The sequence below is a fragment of the Centrocercus urophasianus genome, unplaced genomic scaffold (assembly GCF_019232065.1).
Source record: "Centrocercus urophasianus isolate 14NV4802_14NV808 unplaced genomic scaffold, USGS_Curo_1.0 seq_73, whole genome shotgun sequence".
Classification (NCBI taxonomy): Eukaryota; Metazoa; Chordata; class Aves; order Galliformes; family Phasianidae; genus Centrocercus; species Centrocercus urophasianus.
Window position 1 is genome coordinate 2,301,981 of NW_024885344.1, and position 18,328 is coordinate 2,320,308.

General features: G+C 41.4%; 1 protein-coding gene across 2 annotated transcripts; it reads right to left on the reverse strand.

Moving 5' to 3' along the window:
* Positions 1-60: 60 nt before the first annotated feature.
* On the reverse strand, positions 61-14,312 carry HMGXB4 (HMG-box containing 4). Of its 2 annotated transcripts, XM_042837949.1 has the most exons (10): positions 11,955-14,098; positions 11,253-11,356; positions 9,834-9,909; positions 7,632-8,827; positions 6,472-6,553; positions 5,952-6,016; positions 5,562-5,667; positions 4,923-5,092; positions 3,834-3,956; positions 61-1,845 (listed from the first exon to the last, which is right to left on the reverse strand). In XM_042837949.1, the coding sequence occupies exons 1-10, from the start codon at positions 12,091-12,093 to the stop codon at positions 1,801-1,803; spliced, it is 2,106 nt and encodes a 701-aa protein (XP_042693883.1). In that variant the 5' UTR covers positions 12,094-14,098; the 3' UTR covers positions 61-1,800. The 2 variants fall into 2 exon arrangements, with proteins under 2 accessions (XP_042693883.1, XP_042693882.1); XM_042837948.1 differs by lacking the exons at positions 61-1,845; positions 3,834-3,956 and adding an exon at positions 14,237-14,312 and having other exon boundaries at positions 5,036-5,667; positions 11,955-12,060.
* Positions 14,313-18,328: the final 4,016 nt, after the last annotated feature.

The window sequence follows — 18,328 nt, forward strand, 5'->3', positions numbered from 1 at the left end:
GGGCTGAAGGACGCGGCCGGTAGTAATGTGCGCCGCAAATGGATGAGAGCACTCCAAGCGTTAAAAAAGAAATTATATTGTCAGGACAGTACAAAAAGGTTGGTGTTGTAAGGGCGTCTGGATCAAACGGCAAGGAAATAACAAAAATATAAAAACTGCTAAGTCTTGCCAAAGTTTTCCCTCTAGTACCAAATACCACAAGATACAGATTATACAAAGTGTACAAATTTTAAATACAAATACAATACAGCAGGGTTGGGTGCAGTTTGTCGCTCTCCAGGAGGTTTCCGTTGTAGAGAAGACAAAGCTGAAGAGGATCCCTCTGTCCCTTTGCGTTAAAATGTGTCTGCCTGGGTCGGAGGCTCAGGTCAAGAACACAGATGTGAGAGTCAGAGCACCTGGCTATGAGGCTGGAGGTGCTGGAGGAAAACTCAGCTTCACAAGCCAGCCTGTTTCTGCAAATGCTCACGGTTTTCCCCACGTGCTGCCGATGCGTAGTGCTGCACACACAGCTGATTCCTGCAGGAAGAGTTGTGAGGCGAACCTGATCCCACTGATTGTGGAGGGAGGGATTTCTGCTCTTAAATTATGTATATACACATATATATATGTACACAGTAATGTACAGGATAAATTAAAATCTGTTAGATATTGGTAAAAGTTAAATACATATGATATGAACACCACGTAAACACATATAGACACACAAAAGCCTATATGAAAATCAGGTGCTTTCCTACAGCTCTTCTAGAGGAGCGGAAAGCCAAACACTGAGCACGTGGCAGGAAAGGGGGACCAGTCCTGTCAACACACACGTGCCTTGGTCAGCTGTAACTGCTTCTAACTGGCAATCAGCCACCATCCCACAGCAGCACCGTGGCTCTTTCAATGCTGCTGGTGAAAGAGAAGGGGGTCAGCAGTCTCAGAAATCAAAGTTTTCAATCAATTATTTTCCCATTTGCTATCGCCCTCCATCAAAGCAGGCTGACCACGCCCTGGAAAAATCAGCAGGAAGTCCGTTCTCTGAAGCCAAGAAAGTCTGTTGATACATCAAACTAGGGATGACTTGGGTGCACGTCCACAAGAAAAGATTAAATTGTTATCTTCAACTTCATTTCAAATGCCAGCTACCAGACCGGTGAGCTGACACTGACAACTTTCAGCTATTTACTGACTGAAGAGCAGGCTTAGAAGATGTGATCAAGAGGCAAAGCTCTCTGTATCCTTGCTCAGCAATCCAGCTTTCCCCTCAAGCAGATTTTAAACTCAAGAACAGAAATGGGGCTGGTGATGAGTTCAGTTCCATTCCTTGATCCAAAATATTCTACCATCTCTACCGGCTCACAGAATACTCGTGAAGGATTTAACCAAACCATCCAACCCCTGCTTCTAAAGTAAGTTCAGCTAGAGAAAGCTCCATCTTCAAGGATGGAGATTCAACAACCTCTCTGGGCTACCTGTTTCAATGACTGCTCTCACAGTTACATGTTTTTCCTTACATCCAAAAGTACCTTCTCTGGCTGCTTCCCCCATTAAAGGATCTGTATTTAAGGCTAATATCTCAAAAACTTTCTGAATTCCTTTTACAAATATTTCCATATCGGATCACATTTCATCCACCAAGAGATTATGGTTCTCTCAGCTTCACAACTTTTCATAAAATACAATCCTATGCATGTAATATACATATATAAAACTTCAAAAACATTACATGTGGAGCCCCTAGGGAGTGCCGGTGTAACGCACGTGCACACAGGTCAGTGCACGCAGAAGTTGAGTAAATCCCAGGATCCTTTCCCATCAAAGTCCAGGCATGATGTAAGCGATGTTGTCTAGTGTGTTTGACTGGGAAAAAAACACAACATTTTAATGTCCAGCAGTGACTCAAAATCCCCAAACTGACACAGATGAGGGTACTAAGCACATTTATTTGTCTTACAAGTCACCATATCAAGAGACAACCAAAGTGATACATCATCACTAGCCTACCACTACCTTATTACTGGCTTACTGTCACATATTTGAAAACTTAGAACTAAGCACAAAGGTAGCCTTAGTACTTGGAAGCACTTGGCAACAAAATGCTTGTGGCTTTCCTTGAGTGATTTCTTCCTAAAGAACCTTAAGCTCTACCTTTCAAGTTGAAACAAACCACACTGGCTACATCACATCAACCACATGGAAGATGTGGTGAAGTACTTAAGTGATCAAAGTTGTACAATGTGAAAAAAACAAGCAAAAAAACTCTACCAAAAATCCCTGCCATTATACTCACAAATCCTTTAAGACATTCTGCAGTGTATAAGAGAAAAAACACCTACTAGCAGGGTGTCAGAAGGGAAAAAGAAGTGTCCCTCCTGTCTTCCCTGCAAATTTAATAGAATTCTGAGATTGAGTCCTTTTTTTACACATCCGAAAACAACACCAATCACTGTATTATCTGTATGTTCTTCAAATGTAGTATTTCAGTAACCTCAGATCTACGGTTAGGTGGCTGAAGGCCCTAAGAACAATTGCCTTTTAATTGCTGAAGACAGAGAACTGGATCTGTACCAAGGGTGATTCTAAAATTCAACAATGCCACCTACTGACCGAAAAGATAAACTGCATACTACATGCACCATGACCACAATTTTACTCCTCTTAAGATAGTACTCTCTTTACATACCTGACTGTAAAAATCCGAATAATTTCCTTCTTATCAAGTTTGAATACCAGCTTTCCGAAGTGACAGGTCAATGCCTTAATCTACCTGCAGCATCATTGCCCTTTGTAACAACAAAGTGATCAAGTTTCCAAGATACGAGCCATTAGTCACGTGAAAAAAGGGTGTAACATTCTAAATTGGCAAGCAAGGAGAAAAGAATTGGATGTTTTTCCATGGCTTATGATGGGAACACCCCGTTGACTCAGCTTCTGCATAGATAGCCAGTTTGTAGGAGCTCAAAGCCTAAGCTCTCAGATCTGTTCTTGTTGTTAACAGTTTCATAAAATGAATCACTGATTGGGCTGTCCCGTCACAACATGCTAATTCACGTCCCATTTTTGTTATTCTCTTGTCCAGATTCCAGATATTATTCCAGTCTCTCAGCTTTTGCAGACTACAAACTTATTTTTCATATTTGCTCTACTTTATCATTTATTCATGTCTCCTGCTGGAGGTACAACTTCTGATTCAGTTTATGGTGCTGCCATCTTCATCTATGTCCACACTGTGCCACAGTGAGGTCACAAGCTGTTGCTAAATCAGGGCTCAGTTGCAATTGTAATATGGAAAAGAACCTGTTGCTACCCAGCTCCTTCAAACAGAAACTATTTTCCTTTCCTTGGATAAGGAAACAGCTACATGTGAGAGGCCCTACTCAGTCACATTAGGAATCTTAATGGAAATCACGTTATTTTCTACATTGCCAACTCAAAAGGGGATGTATGAATAATACAAAGCAGCTGGAAGATGCTTTTTATATTTTTAAGGAAAATTAGAGCTTTCAAAAATAATTGTTATGTGTACAGGTGCTTTTATTTGATTTAGATAGATTGATTCAGCCATTAAACAGGACCTATATGCACTGCAAACAAAGGAACAAATATGAGGTCAGTTCCCAGCGGAAAAAAAAAAAAAAAAAGAACAATGCAACATTGTACAATACCATGCAACACTGACACCTCAATGAATTTCAAGAGATATCCCTCACTAAAAAATGCTTGACCAATAAAACTTTCTTATTGCACTGGAATTTTAATTGTATTCCAGGATTGATTCGTCAGAAAAGTGTAGCTGGTCTCTACTGAAATTAACAGGGCTAGAATGGAAATAACCACAAGAAACTTACCAAAACATGCTTAGGGCAGCCATTCAACTCAGGTAGTTGTGTAGTCAGACATGCTAACGGCCCCAAAGCACAGAGGATAGAATCCAGAAGTACTGACAAACTTCCTGAAACAGCCACCATTCCCTGGAAGTAAGGAAAGAAAAATTGGATAGGGGCAAACAGCAGAAATTGTGGATCCTTCACAACTATGTTGATTCTCATTCACACAATCTTCATTACTGAACTTCCCTAGTTCACTTCCATTATTTACATGCCTACAAAGCAATGCAAAGCACTTCACAGAGAGTCTGTTAGCTCAGAAAAAGAAAAAAAAAATATCAAGAATTCAATAGGCAACATTCTGATGTAGGAACAGCAGAAAATGTTGGAAAGTTGTCAGTTTTGTGTACAAATTTAGTTCCACAGTTTACGCCACGTAATTTCCTTTCCATTTTGTACCTTCTACTGTATTAGCTAGAGGCAATAATGTTTTATTATTGAAGCCTAAAGAAATGGTAAGTCTGTAAAAATGCTTTAGTTATCAATATACTTTCAAAAAGGGAATGTGTTCGCATGCAATTCTGTAAAGGGATTGATTTTTACTCCATTTATTCTTCTGAAGAATAACCTCAGTGAGGTCGTAGCAGAAACAAAATGCAGTAACATCTATTTTATTGCTGTTAAAACAAAAAAACATAGTGAGATGACCTTGTTAGCCATAAAATTCACTGATATTTGTTATTTTAGCCAAATATGTCCTCTGCTTACAAGCTAGGCTGAGTTCTAAACCTCTGTATGTGTGTGTGTGTGTGTGTGTGTGTGTGTGTGTGTACGTGTGCAGGTATGCAGACAATTACTATCATTTAACATTAGGAAACCACTGGAAAATATGACATCTCCTACATTAGCATATTAGCTGAAATCATAGTAGTGGCTAATGAAAGCACTGGGAGCATGATACTAGGAGAAAACAACAGGGCATGCTAAAACATCTTGGTAAAGGCCTTCTCTGATGTTTTTTTTTTCCTTTCCTAAAGGCTCGAGACAAAAAGAATAATCTCTCCAGTCCTATGCATGATGGTGTGACATCACTGCTGGGGACAAACTCACCTCTGTTTCCTGCAGTCTGTGTCCAATGAGGCTCAGAGATTCACCCAGCAACTGCAAGTGTGCAGCTACATCTATAGGCTCAGTCTCAGGGGCTTTGGCTGGTGAGGAAGGCAACACTACAGTGCTGGTGGGAGATTTCTTATGAGGGGAAATGGCTCCTGGTGGAGAAGCTGAAAACACAGGAATTAAAATTCTGTATTATCTACTTTGACTCTTTTACCTAGAAGCCTATTTACTTCCTGAAGATCAAATATCAAAGGTATTAGATGTTTAATAGTTATGTGGACCTTTGGAGAACAGAGCCTGCCTTCACTGCCATGCAAAGCAAGTACCTCAGCTGAGTGTGATTTGATAGTTTTGGGAGATTAGGTAAACGGAGATGCCAAAGCAAGAACAACCCTTTTTCATACTGCAGCAAGATATTCCCACTAGAACTTCCCTGAGTTCTTCATGTTTCAATTCCTGAATTGCTACAACCAATACCATTCTACTAACTAGACTTTTTGAAAAGTGCTGATATCATTCTTGCTCTTGAAGAAACACTGTTGTTGAGTGACATGATGAGTTAAATGTAAAGACACCAGCTTCCCCGCTCCAAAATAAACCCGACAAGTAGAGCAAATAAAGTGTGGCAATTACCTTTTATTTTTGGAGCTCCATCTGAAGATGATGCCTTTCTCTTCACAGTGGTGGCCTCTGCTTTATTTTGCTTGTGTTGCAGATACTGAGCTTTTTGTTTCCAGATCTGCAGTTACCATGGTATAAAAACAGATTCACAATGTTCGATAATTAGTTTACCTGACGCCAAGACCTCAGGGTGGAATAACATTACGTAGCCAACTGGTGAAGCAATGCCACGAGAAGTAAATGGATGCTTTTATGAGCACACAGGCAAAATCATCAATTTTCCCACAGTTTGGGGACAGAGGTAACATTTTTTTAAGGTATTGAGCAACAACACCGCTGTGTTCTGACCTAAGCACCTAGTTTACAACAATCATTTCACAGAAACATCTCACATGCACTTACCAGTTTATCCTTGTCAGGTAGCTGCTTCCAAACTTCTGCCAGCTTTTTACTAAGGTCTCCGAAATCTGTTAGGAGGAAAAATAGAAATGCTCAAAATAGATTAAAGGATAAAATCATGGTAAGGATACAAGGAATTTATGTGAATTTCAACAGTGTGAAAAACTGGCCTATGCACACACATTTAGAAAGTAATCCCTTTTCCACACTAATGGATCTAAAAATGATTTCCGTTGTGTATTTCCTTACTGTCAGTGACTCAGGAAATACAAGATCACACATGAATATGCAGAAAAATAACACAAAGAAAACAACTCTTTAAGTAAATGAAAGAAAAGAGTAGGAAATTTCTTCATCCAGATTAACAGCTTGGTTAAAATACAATGAAGCAAATCATAAAATCAATTTCTGTCCTTTTTACTGCTTCGAAAAATCAGAGGTTAGTATGAAAGAGAAGGTATGTCCTGCTAATTAATTAGACTGATGTATAATGAAGAGAAGAGAAGCTACACTTTTCTCTCACCTATCCCAGGGTGCTCAGACACAATATTGGTACGATATTCCTTACAGAACACTTGATAGGCAGACATGTTTTTCTTCTTTGGCTGGACGGAAGAAAAAAGGAAACAAAGGTTTTTAATTATAAAGAGACATACTCAACTTTATTAATGATTTGACATTTATCAAAGACTTAAAGAAAGACACAGTGACTGGATAAGGAAGATAAAATAGCCACGTTCTACATGTTGTGGCCAAATTTAGCAGTTTTGAAAGCAATAGGAACTGGCCAGAATCAGTTTTAATGGAAGACTTGTTCTGCAACAACTACTGATGCATCACATTCCTAATTCAAAATTGTTGCTATATCCAGGAGCAACAAATAACTGTAAACATATCTCAGTTTTACAATTGAAAAAAACCCACAACTGTCCCACTGTACCAACGTGGATCTATCAAAGCAGTTCAGTTTTTGTTCAATTTCAATGTTCATGTTTTGTTCCTTCTAAATGATTCTTACTAATTACTTCATACTTTCAGGAAAACTGTCTGTACAAGTACACTGATAACAGATGCATAAGCAGTTGTCAGGCTCTGATCAAAGGAAAGTTTACACATAAAGCAAAATAGCTGAGTAAATTTGGGCTATGTCTGCCCATTTGTTGACACAAAGCAACATTTGTCTGTGTGGATGTACAAAAATTTCTTCTCCTTGTCTATCCATATATATACATTGAAAATTATTCTGACTGGAAATCTTAGACATACTCCAATAAATGGATAAATAACTTCAGTATTTGAGCTTACAACTTAGTTCCTTCCTATAGGAACTGTCATGATGGACTACATGACAGCCAGAACAGCTTAGAATTCTACTGGTAATAGCAAGAACCAGCTACCTTAGCAAATGATGCAGTGGTAACATAACCTGTACCAAGTATATAAAATATAACATTTTCAAAGGAACTATATTGGCTAAAGACTGCCTATGTCACAAAACAAAGAAACAATAATTAATACTCCTTCTGCTAAAAGCTTGGAACACAGTAGTGGAAACATTTCCACCAAATATGCTGTGAAGTCAATGCCGAAATTACTCAATCTTCAATTTAACATGCCTTTGTAACAATGTGTAATTTAACAGTACCCAACACCCAATTTATAGTTCCCCTAGTTTTTCCTTACTTTTTCTCTTTCTCTGTCCCTTTCTTTTTCTCTTTCCTTTTCTTTGTCTTTTTCTCTTTCCTTTTCTTTTTCTCTTTCTCTTTCCTTTTCTTTTTCTTTTTCTCTTTCTTTTTCTCTTTCCTTTTCTTTTTCTCTTTCTTTTTCTCTTTCCTTTTCTTTATCTCTTTCCTTTTCTTTTTCTCTTTCCTTTTCTTTTTCTTTTTCTCTTTCTTTTTCTCTTTCCTTTTCTCTATCCTTCTCTTTTTCTCTTTCCTTCTCCTTTTCTCTTTCCTTTTCTTTTTCCCACTTCTCAGTTCTTTCCTTCTCCTTTTCTTCCTTTTTCCTCCTCTTCTCAATTTGTCCATCTGAGTGAAAAACAGTAGGATGAGGTGGAGGAACAACATAGGGAGCGCTGGGAGGAGGAGGTGGTGATACTGTTATTTCTGTTACTGCCACAGAAGAGTGCCCTGAACTCTTCTTAGACTTAGAGTGCCTCTTCTCTCTGTGCCTCTCCTTGTCTTTTTTTTTCTTACTTTTTTTTGACTTCTTTTTCTTCTTGATTTCCCGGTAGGAGTCATCTATCACTAGCTCACCGGCCTCCAATTCCCCACCAGAAGAGGATCCTGATTCTGGCTGTGCCTCCATACCTGAAATCTCATACTCACTCCCATGGCCTTCTGAAAAAACAGATGTTTCAGTACCAAAAGTCTCAGAAGGGGGATGTGAGTCTGGAGGTTTGTGCTTCTTCCGAGATGACTTCAGGAAGCTGTGCAGTTCGTGACCCAGATGGAATGACCCTTGTTCATCTCGAGACGATTTCTTTGAGGACTTTCTTGAGAAAGAATCATCATCTGTTGCACTGCTTTTCTCTTTTGGTGAAAGGATAAGTTTCATCTTCAAGCCATCGGGCTCACGAAGAGTAAGTGTCTCTGTGTTCACGTAAAGAGGTTTCATTTTTTTAGTTTTGTGGAAGCTGCTGTCATCCACGGAGTGCTCTGCACTGCTCCCACTCATCTTCTTCTTGTGGTGCTCCTTTCTGCTTTCAGAATGTCCAGAGGAAGAATAAGATGATTTTTCAGAGGTCTTCTTTGAAGACTTAGAGCTTGTGGACAAAGGTGTGGCGATAGCCTTGAGTAGATCCATGTTTTTGTCAGTGGAGGATGGGCTAGAAACTGCTTTTTTTTTCTTCTTTGATGGTAGATCCAAAGATGAAAGACCTGAAAAAGGTCAAGAGAGCTGCTCATCAAGACAATTCTCTTAAAGATGGCATTACACAAACCAAAAGTGAAGTGGGAATCCTGCAATGCTTATTACAGCTAAGTGATTTTCATCTTGGCTGAAGGAGGTCTCTGAAACTTGCAGTCAGCTCAGTGTGTCCTTACAGAAAACAATTCAGGACCTGTAACACCAGAGCTGGTCAATCTATTTAATGAAGAAGGACAGAACGGGAAAGTTCTTGCATTTCATCAAAGTTTGTATTCTAACACAAACCAGCATATTTTGATAAAAATATACCTTACTAAGCCTGAAATATTACAAGCTTATAACACTACTTTTAGCCCTGGAGGGACCAATGAACTGATAGCATGAACTTTTTCATTCTGAAAATAGATTTTTTACTAATTTCAGCTTGCAAAGATATTCCAAAGACTTGGCTTTCTTTTCGCATTGGGACAAAAATAAATCTTCAGCCAGTTAAGCTTCTATGAACAGGATTGTCATTTTCTGGGCAGCTTTTTCATTGTGAGAATAATGCTTCTGTATACAAACTGAACCAAAAAGTAATCATATTGTTCATATTGTTCATAAGTAATCATATCACATTCCGACACATCCTATTTTTATTAATTCAGATAAATTAATTAGTACCATCTGCAAGTAAGACTGCAGCTTGTAATGCAATAGGGAAAAAAAAGAATGCAAATGCCAAAAAGGAAGGTATGAGTTAGAAAACTACAACTTGACAGTGAACAGACGAGTGGAAGATCTCTGCTCCAACAACAGCAACTTGTTAAGCTAAACTCTGAAAACATCATGTACTGATGTTTAGCTTTTGGTGCAGCAGAAACCCAATCAGTCAGGTGTCTGACTACTTGGCCTAAGCCCAGTTGGTGTTCTTTTCCCCCTGATAAAGCTCTAACCGCAGCGTTTGATGCCATTGGTTTAACAGCATACTTTCCTCCAAGTTCATTATCTGCTTCCCCTGTCTGATTGCTGTCTTACCCCTGGAGCAGAACTCATCGGAGGAATGCTTCCTCTTCTTTTTGTGATGTTCTGTCCCCGAAAAGAGCTCACTGTCCTAGAATAATAATAATAATAACAAAAAAAAAGCTGACAAACGAGATGGAAATAATATGAGATTCACATGGACTGCTGACAGACATAATAATTTGTGGAAGGTATCAAGAGATACTAGTACTACTATAATGCCAAGCAAGCCTATGTATGAATCAGTACTCTTATTATAGGTGCTAAATCAGCGAAGAAAACATAGTATGTCACCAGGAATCCATAGTGTAGGTTTAACGTAAAAGGCAAAAAGCATAGTACAGATACACGAGGGAACAAAAAAATGCAGTTTTAGAATAGGCTTCAGCATACCAGACAACTAAGAGGCATTAAGCTTTCTTTGGAAACTGCAGTACAATAGGACCATAACGAAACTGAAATACAAATCTCTATAGGGATCCCTCCTTCAGTGGAAGAATTAATACACAGGAATACTTGAAAAAGTACACTTGAGAAGAAACAGACAATGAAAGACAGCACTTGGACATCAGCTGATGAGCTGGTAAAAGACAGCCACTTCTTAATCAAGCTGAGAAATAACTAAGTGTGCACAGGCTGTCAAGCTTTAAAAATGAAAGTGAGCAGCGCATATTTAATATAGTGAAGAAGATAAAAGAAGTGAAAGAAGGCACAGAGAGGTGACAATCAAAATGATGGGCCAGAAAATGGACCTTGGTAGCTCATGTAAGCCAATTATAATCTCTTTACCAATTTATGGTCTGAAAATCAAGTTCCTCTATAGCATTTCAAATATGTGGCAGAAGATTTTCATTTTTAAACTAGATCTTCTTTTCCAGAATTGAAAATTTTAAAAACAATTGCAAGTAGCCACCTTTGAGCTAACAGCAGAATCTAAGAGCAGAGCTCCAAGAGGAAAGTTTTAAAGAAACTTAAGCTGTTGCTTCATGATTTTGGAGTTAAGGCCCCAGGGAAACAGGGCAAATTTATACCTCTCAACAGCTATAATTTCAGGCTGTCTGCAACAGCCACGAGTTCATATTTTATTCATACTTTGCTGCCTTTTTATGCAACTATACATTCTAAAAATATTACTTTTTATGTAAAAAGTCATTCAGACTATCTCAGTATTTGCAGGGCTGTACATCAAGTCTAGAAAAAGATACTACTGCCCTATTTTCTGAGGCAAAGAAATCAGAATCAGTTTTAACTGGGACTGACCCCCTCCATTTACCCGGCGAAGCTACCGAACAATTCAGGACACAATTAACAGCTCTTGCTTTCTTCTACAGGAATTTTTCTATACAAAAGGACTTTTAAGCAACCCATTCCATCTTGTCTCAAGCTTTATACACTTTCTTACACCTTCAAAGTTTTCTCTGCAGGCTTTCTGACCTGAGCTGTTATCCTCTCCTCCTCTTGCACGACATCCTTGTAATATCGCTTTTTCTCTCGATGTGCTCTGATGTCATCAGCACTTCGGTCACTCTCTAGGAATTCTAAGATGAATGTGAAACAAGAAAAGAAAGAAAAATGAGATACCATGTCAAGAGACAACAGACACATGGACTACATACAAAATAGTACAGCACTGAACGCTGGCACAGAATGATGCACAAAACCCAGCAAGCACTAGAGACTAAGAGATAATATTCTGTACTTTCTGACACGGGACAGGGTTCAGTGCTCCAGTATAATCTGCTATAACACAGGTTCTCAAGATTTGATTTCTAATCCTTTTAGATTTCTTTCTGAAGATAACTGAACTTAAAAACGTTGCCATGACTAACCATACCCCCGGCCTCCCGTTTCATTGGCCTGGCTGGGAGGAGAAAGGCTGCAGTGGCAGAGTTCCCAATTGTGGTGTTTGCTCTATGAAATACCACCCGTTTCTCTAATCCCATTACTTTTCATCTGGAAGTCAAGGGCTTGGGATCCTGCAAAAACTAGTCCAGATAAAATTGAAAGGTTAATACCCTTCAATGATCCACAGGAGACTAACTTCCTTTTCCACTTTCTGACTCAGTGACCCGGTAAGGGCTGCAGAGTGTACCCTTTTTCTTGGCTACTCCCTCTGAGATTATGAAGCAGTCATACCTTCTTTCTTCTTGGAGTCATCATAAGCCATGGTGGTCCTGCAGAAGCCTGAGAATATGTTGCCACGTCTGGGCTCCTTCCCCTGTTCCCATCTACAGGAAAAGTTCTGAGAAACAGAGAATGAAAATAACCCTCCCATCAGGAAGAACCACGATGTAAAATGGGAAACAACACCCGAACAAAATGAAGATTCTCTGGAAGACAGTGGGAAAGTCTTCTTCCTCACTCATCCTTCAGATGTGATGGAATTTTTTTTTTTTAAATTAAGATGGAGATTTTTTTGTTGTTTGTTATTTTAAAAATGTAGCAGGACCACTTCTTCCTTGTAAAATCTCCAGGTTACTTACGTAATTTATCCACAGAAATGGAAAGTGGGGAGAATATAGCTGTTTGATTTTTGTCACAAATGAAATTGTACCTGAACTTGTATTAAAGACATGTTTTGGCAGAAACCACTGTAGCAAAGAGTGAGACAGTTAAAGAGAAATAACGAATTCTTGAATTTCAGATGAAGCAAAGGAAAAGACAGGCATGAATCATTGTGCTTTATAAGGATTGTTTCAAATCCTCTGAGCTTAAGGGTTTCACATTTTGTAGTGAAGGTGTACATCTTGCTGATGAGTTTCCTGACACTACCACTGCAGCCATTCTGAATGCCAGCCACGGGAAAGGAAACAGTGGAAAGTGCTCTTTTTTACTAGGGCTTCTGCAGCACCCTTCCCCTGGCAGCTTCCAAATCTCAGGTCTCTTCTGAGTTATTCTATTCTACAGCTGCTAGCATACAGAAGAACAGCACCACTATGCAATAGCTGCACTTCGGTTCTCTAAGAAAACTGATTTTGTTCTTCAAAAGTGAGGTAAGCAAATGGCTTAACATGAAAAGATTACCTCTTTTCATAAGAGATTAAACCAATTGCACTTAAATGATTTTTTAATGTTGTTTGTGTGCGAATGCTCAGCCACAAAGATGATGCAGTTTGCCCTTTCTAGCTGTCACAGGCATGGAGCCACATTTAAGTTACTTCGAGATCAGGGAACTTGCACTACATCTTTGTGTATACATTGAGTTAATAAACAAATGGCTGGGAGGGTACAAAGTATTCATCTGATTGTGGTTACTTACGTGAAAGAACAAAGTTGCAACTAATTCAAGCTAAGGGTTACACAGGTGTTTCTGTTGAAGTCTGTGAGAATTCAAGAGAACACAAGTTCTGGGAAACCACCCAACTCAAGATGTTTCCAGTCACCATTCTGACCACCAGACATTGTTGTTAGTAAACACCTCAATTTGCAGGCAGAATTTGTGCACGCACCCAACAGCTTCACAAGCATCTTGCCATTACAAGATCTGACAATCTTAAAGGAGATCTTGAAAAGACCTGATGCTCAGCTCTTCGTAATCTGATGGACTTCAGCAGGAGCACACACAATACTGAAGCACCGTGCTCAGGGCCTACCCTTAAATATCGAGGGTGGTCAGGTCCTGGAACAGGCTCCTCATGGCAATGGTCACAGACTCAAGCTGCCTGAATTCAAGGAGTGTTCACACAATGCTCTCAGACACAGGGTCTGATTTTGGGTGGTCCAGTGAGGAGCCAGAAGTTGGACTCAATGATCCTTGTGGGTGCCTTCCAACTAGGGATGTTTGGTGATAAATACTGCTCAGCAAACCAAAGCTGATGACAGTCATTCATGAAGAGATGACTTGGAGAATATGTGGGCAACAGTCTTAGACACAGAGTTTGAGTTTTGGGTGGTCCAGTGTGGAGCCAGGGGTTGGACTCGACAGTCCTTATGGATCCCTCTGTAACACTATGGTAGCTGTAGGCACAGCTTCCAATCTCTTTTTGAAGCTTAGGCAAGCAGCCTGTCAGCTATATTTACTGGTAGATAACACCTAAAGGAACACACGACCTAGACCCTGCGCATAAAGAACATAGCCTGAACTTGTCTTGCACTACAACTGCCATTCAGTTCCACTGCTCCGGCACTGAGGAAGCACTGGGAGCAGCGCTCTTCCCACGCTCCCGTTCCCTCACACCCACGGCTGCAGAACCGAGGCCCTGCGTGCTCTCCCGGGGGGCTGATGCGTTTCTGTCCTCCCGGGTGGGACCGGCTCCCTCGCTTCACTTCCCGCCACCGCTCCCAGAGCCTGACGCGAGCCCAGGTCCGCAGACGCCCCACATCCCGGGCTCAGGCACGAGCCCCGGCCCCGCCGCCTCCGTTTGAAGCGGGCTCAGCCGCCCCGCTCGCTCCCGCCCGCCGCTCGCTCGTTCTCTCACCCGAGCGGGCCCCGGCCTCACTCCAGCCCGCGGCTCCGCCCCTGCAGCAGGCCTGGGCGTGCCCCCGTGGCGGCGAGCGCTGTCGGCCTGCGGTGCCGAACGGAGGGAGGGGAAGGTAGGAGGCGCGCGGCCGCCTCACTCCGCGCCGCCGCTTCGCGCCGCGATGCCTCCCGCCACCGCCATCTTGGAGAAGGAGACAAGGGACTGCCGCCCGGCGCCAAGGGAGGTCAGCCGAGCGCCGAGCGCCTCTAACGAGGAGTGGGGGCGGGGCAGGAGGCGGTGAACGGGATTGCCGAGAGCATCGATGGGCGGGCTGGCGGGAAGAGTCGTGCTCCAAAGCCTAGAGCGGGACATACGGGTTGCAAAAGAAATCTAAGATCCGAGGTTCAGTCGCCACCCCACCCCATCACGCCCACTAACCACGTCCCTCAGTGCCACATCCACACGGTTCTGGAACACCTCCAGGGACGGTGATTCCACCACCTCCCTGGGCAGCCTGTGCCACTGCAGCACCGCTCTTCCCGAGAAGTTTCTCCTGTTATCCACCCTGAACTTGTCCTGCAGCATCATGACACAGCTTCCCCTCTCACCATGGCTTTTTAATAGACAAGGCCTAGAGATGGCTCTGTATGCAGGGTAGGTTGGTTTTGGCTGGTTATGCTTACTGCAGTGGATCTATAGGAAAGAGTGAAATCCTGTTACTAAGCAGTTACAGAGGCAGCACTTGTGTGCAATTAGTCAGGCACTGACTGCTCTGTTTGCTCAAAGGTCCCTGTTCAACAAACCTCAGCTGACTCTTAGCTTAAACCCTATCATCTCTACTGATGCAGGACTCTTCCTTTTATTTTGATGCTCGCAGATACTCATGACTGTCAGGGACCACTGCCAGTCACGTGCTGCCTGCAGACCACAATTCCCAGCCATAAATGAAGGTAAACCTGTCCCATCACTGATATGCTGCTTCCCCAGTGCTTACACATCTGCTTTCTGGTCTTGCTGATGGTTTTGTTACTTAAGGAATACAGAACACAATTTCTTCATTACAGTAGGGCTTAGAGGAATTAAAAAGGGAGAAGGGCCAATGTCTGTTACACTACACGAATGTATAGCGTGATCCGTATTAGAGATGGTAATAAAGTTGCTCAACCACAATGCACAGCTCCACTAGCTCTTAGGATAAACACAAGAGCTGTGCAGAGGTTGCCGTGCATGTACACATGCATGTCTGCTGCAGACAAAACTCTCTAAAAGTGCTCCTTGCTCTCCAACGCATAAGCCAGTGGAAAAGTGCCTTTGCAGATTTATGGCCAGAACCTTACCAGAGGCTGAACTCACCATGCCGTGCTCTTTGCCATCTTGCTGGTGCTACAGACTTCATGGAAGCAGCAGGCAATGCCTGGAAGTGCTTGGACATGTCAGCCTAAAGGAAACAGCAGCAAGTCAGAATAAGACATTAGCATGGTGGGAGAGGCTAGGTGCAGCCTAAAGGAACAGAGATTGCTTTGAAAATCGAACGCCTAAATTACCCTGGTATTTGATGATGACAAGTATTTGATAATGATAGCCAGTAAATGTGCAGGGAAGGTATGTTTAATATCCTGTACCATAAAATGAGAAAGGATTCAAGCTCCCCTACAGCTTAATGTTTTCAGCGCTGGATGGTTCAGAGGTATTAGAATGTGACGGTGATTGCTTGTGGAGGAGAGAGAATGAATTTGCAGATGAATTTGCAAAAATAAGCATATAGCAGGATACTTGCATATAAAGCTACTGAAGCACCAATCATTCAGATTTCCCTTGGTGAGACTTACTTATGTGCCCTTCCTCCCACAGAAAATAATAATAGTAGGAGTAGTAGTAATTGTAATAGTAATAGTAATAACAACAATAACAACATGTAGTCCTTCCTACTGCACTTTTCATCAGAGCAGAAATGTACAGAAAAGCTCATTTCAATCATTCCCATTTTTCTGAGCTAATACAAAGAACCAGCCAACACAAATCACTAGCATTTTCTGGCTGGTATTAAGCAATTCAGTCTTTCCCTGTACTAGAAAATCTAGAAATCCTTTCAGAGTGTACACCTGGACTATAAAGGTTGGGTGGGGAAATGTAGGATGCTGACAGCAAATCCAAGAGTGGCAACTGCTTCAAATCCTTCACACTCAACAGAATTCCTTCCTTCCTTCCTTCCTTCCTTCCTTCCTTCCTTCCTTCCTTCCTTCCTTCCTTCCTTCCTCCCTCCCTCCCTTCCTTTATTTTTGTATCCTTGAATTGAAAAGGTTGTAGTGAGGGAATCAGAAAAGCAGAGAGTCTCCATACTTTTTAAGATCTGATGTGCAGCATTAGCCAATCTCAGAGTATTTTGAGAATATTCCTCATTGATTTTACTCAGAGCATCTTGCATTCTTTTGCCTACATTCCAGGGAGACAAACTGCTAAAAGAGTACTCAGTGTGTTCCCTCAGGTGTCTCCTTAGCAATGAGATGCATACTGACTGAAGAACTCTTAACAATACAAAGCATTTTGGGATGTGCATATACTTGCTTATGCTTGATGTGAGATTAGTTCTGTGCTAGGGATTACTGCCCATTAAGCCACACTACTGAGTGGTCATGCTTTTCCCACATTATATCCACCATCTGTTCCTGTCTGTCTGCTGCCTATACTGAGGAGCAAGTTTCCAGATTCAATAGCCCTCTCTTTTTTTTTGGTGCTTTTTTAGTACTCAGCCCAGTGACTCTCAAGTGCAATGAATATCAAAACAGTGAACAGTAAGATGAGCAGAAGCCCACAGCCACATTACATACAAAATTAAATGCAGCTCTCAGAGCTGTATGAACAATTATCAGTTCTTCATCATACTTTGAAACTCCAAAACCTTTTTTCAGTCCTGTCCCATTTTTCTGTAATTTTTTCCTAGATTCCAAGATGATTTGACATTGACTGGAATGAGACCTGGATTAAAACCCTGATCTCTGCCTTTCCATGAAAAGTCTGTTTTGCTTTGCACAGGCATTCTACTCTGTGCACATTACAACACCTGTATGTCACCAGCTATCAAACTGCCCTCTGAGAAATAAATGCATTTTAAAAGGTTATGGAAATTCTTATGGATGAAGTGACTATAATGTTACAGTGGACTTCAGGTAAAATAAACACTGGGTGGCAATTACCCCAGCTGTATAATTTCCTTAGCCTGATATATAAAGAAGGCAATCAAGCACTATTTGAGCATAGGCTTGCTTCTCTAGAGATGCAAAAATTCAAAAGATTTGTCATCTGCGTTGTTTCAGTATTGGGGATTGACTTAAATTACTTCCCATTTATCTCCAGTTTCTGCAGGAAGCATTCATTTCCTTACTTCTTCAGCTGGGAATATAGTCATTAACAAAGCCACAAGGGTGTGTGCAGTCATTTGTAACATCAGTACCACAGCCTGAATATCCCCTAGAGCCACAGCATCTGTCACAATGGACACTCACCTTCTCCTGCTGCTCCTATTCACATGCTGAGAGAGATGGAAAGGCAACATTCTCCTCCATCTGGTGGGGAAACAAACTATGCATTACAGCAGGAATAATGGATTCCAGACAGGAAGAGTGTGCTCTGGGCTCCAAATCACATCAGTCACACTCAGATGTCTTACCAGCCATGCATTTGTGCAAACCCCAGTGACAGCAGTGCAGAAATACTTCTCAATGGCCACAGGCAACATGCTGAGGAGACCTGCATTTGATGCCAGTTGGAGGGAAAGGCAACCCTATTCTCTTCAAATAATGTTGATGGGTCATGGCTATTTCTATGAAAGTAGGCTGCCTATTTGATTCTGCTTCCAGCTAGAGATGTTGCATTTGGAGATGAGAATTTTTGGGAAGAGCAGAAGTCTTCACTACACCCTGAAAAGCTACAAGGTCCTTGAAAGTTTTCAAGAAAAGTGTGAATGGATCACTGAGGGACAAGGTTTAACAAGCGTGGTTGGGTGGTTGGACTAAATAATCTTAGTGGTCTTTTCCAACCTTAATGATTCAATGCTTCTACAAAAGTGGCAACGGAAGGTGCAGAGGGAGACTGTCAACAGGATGATACTGC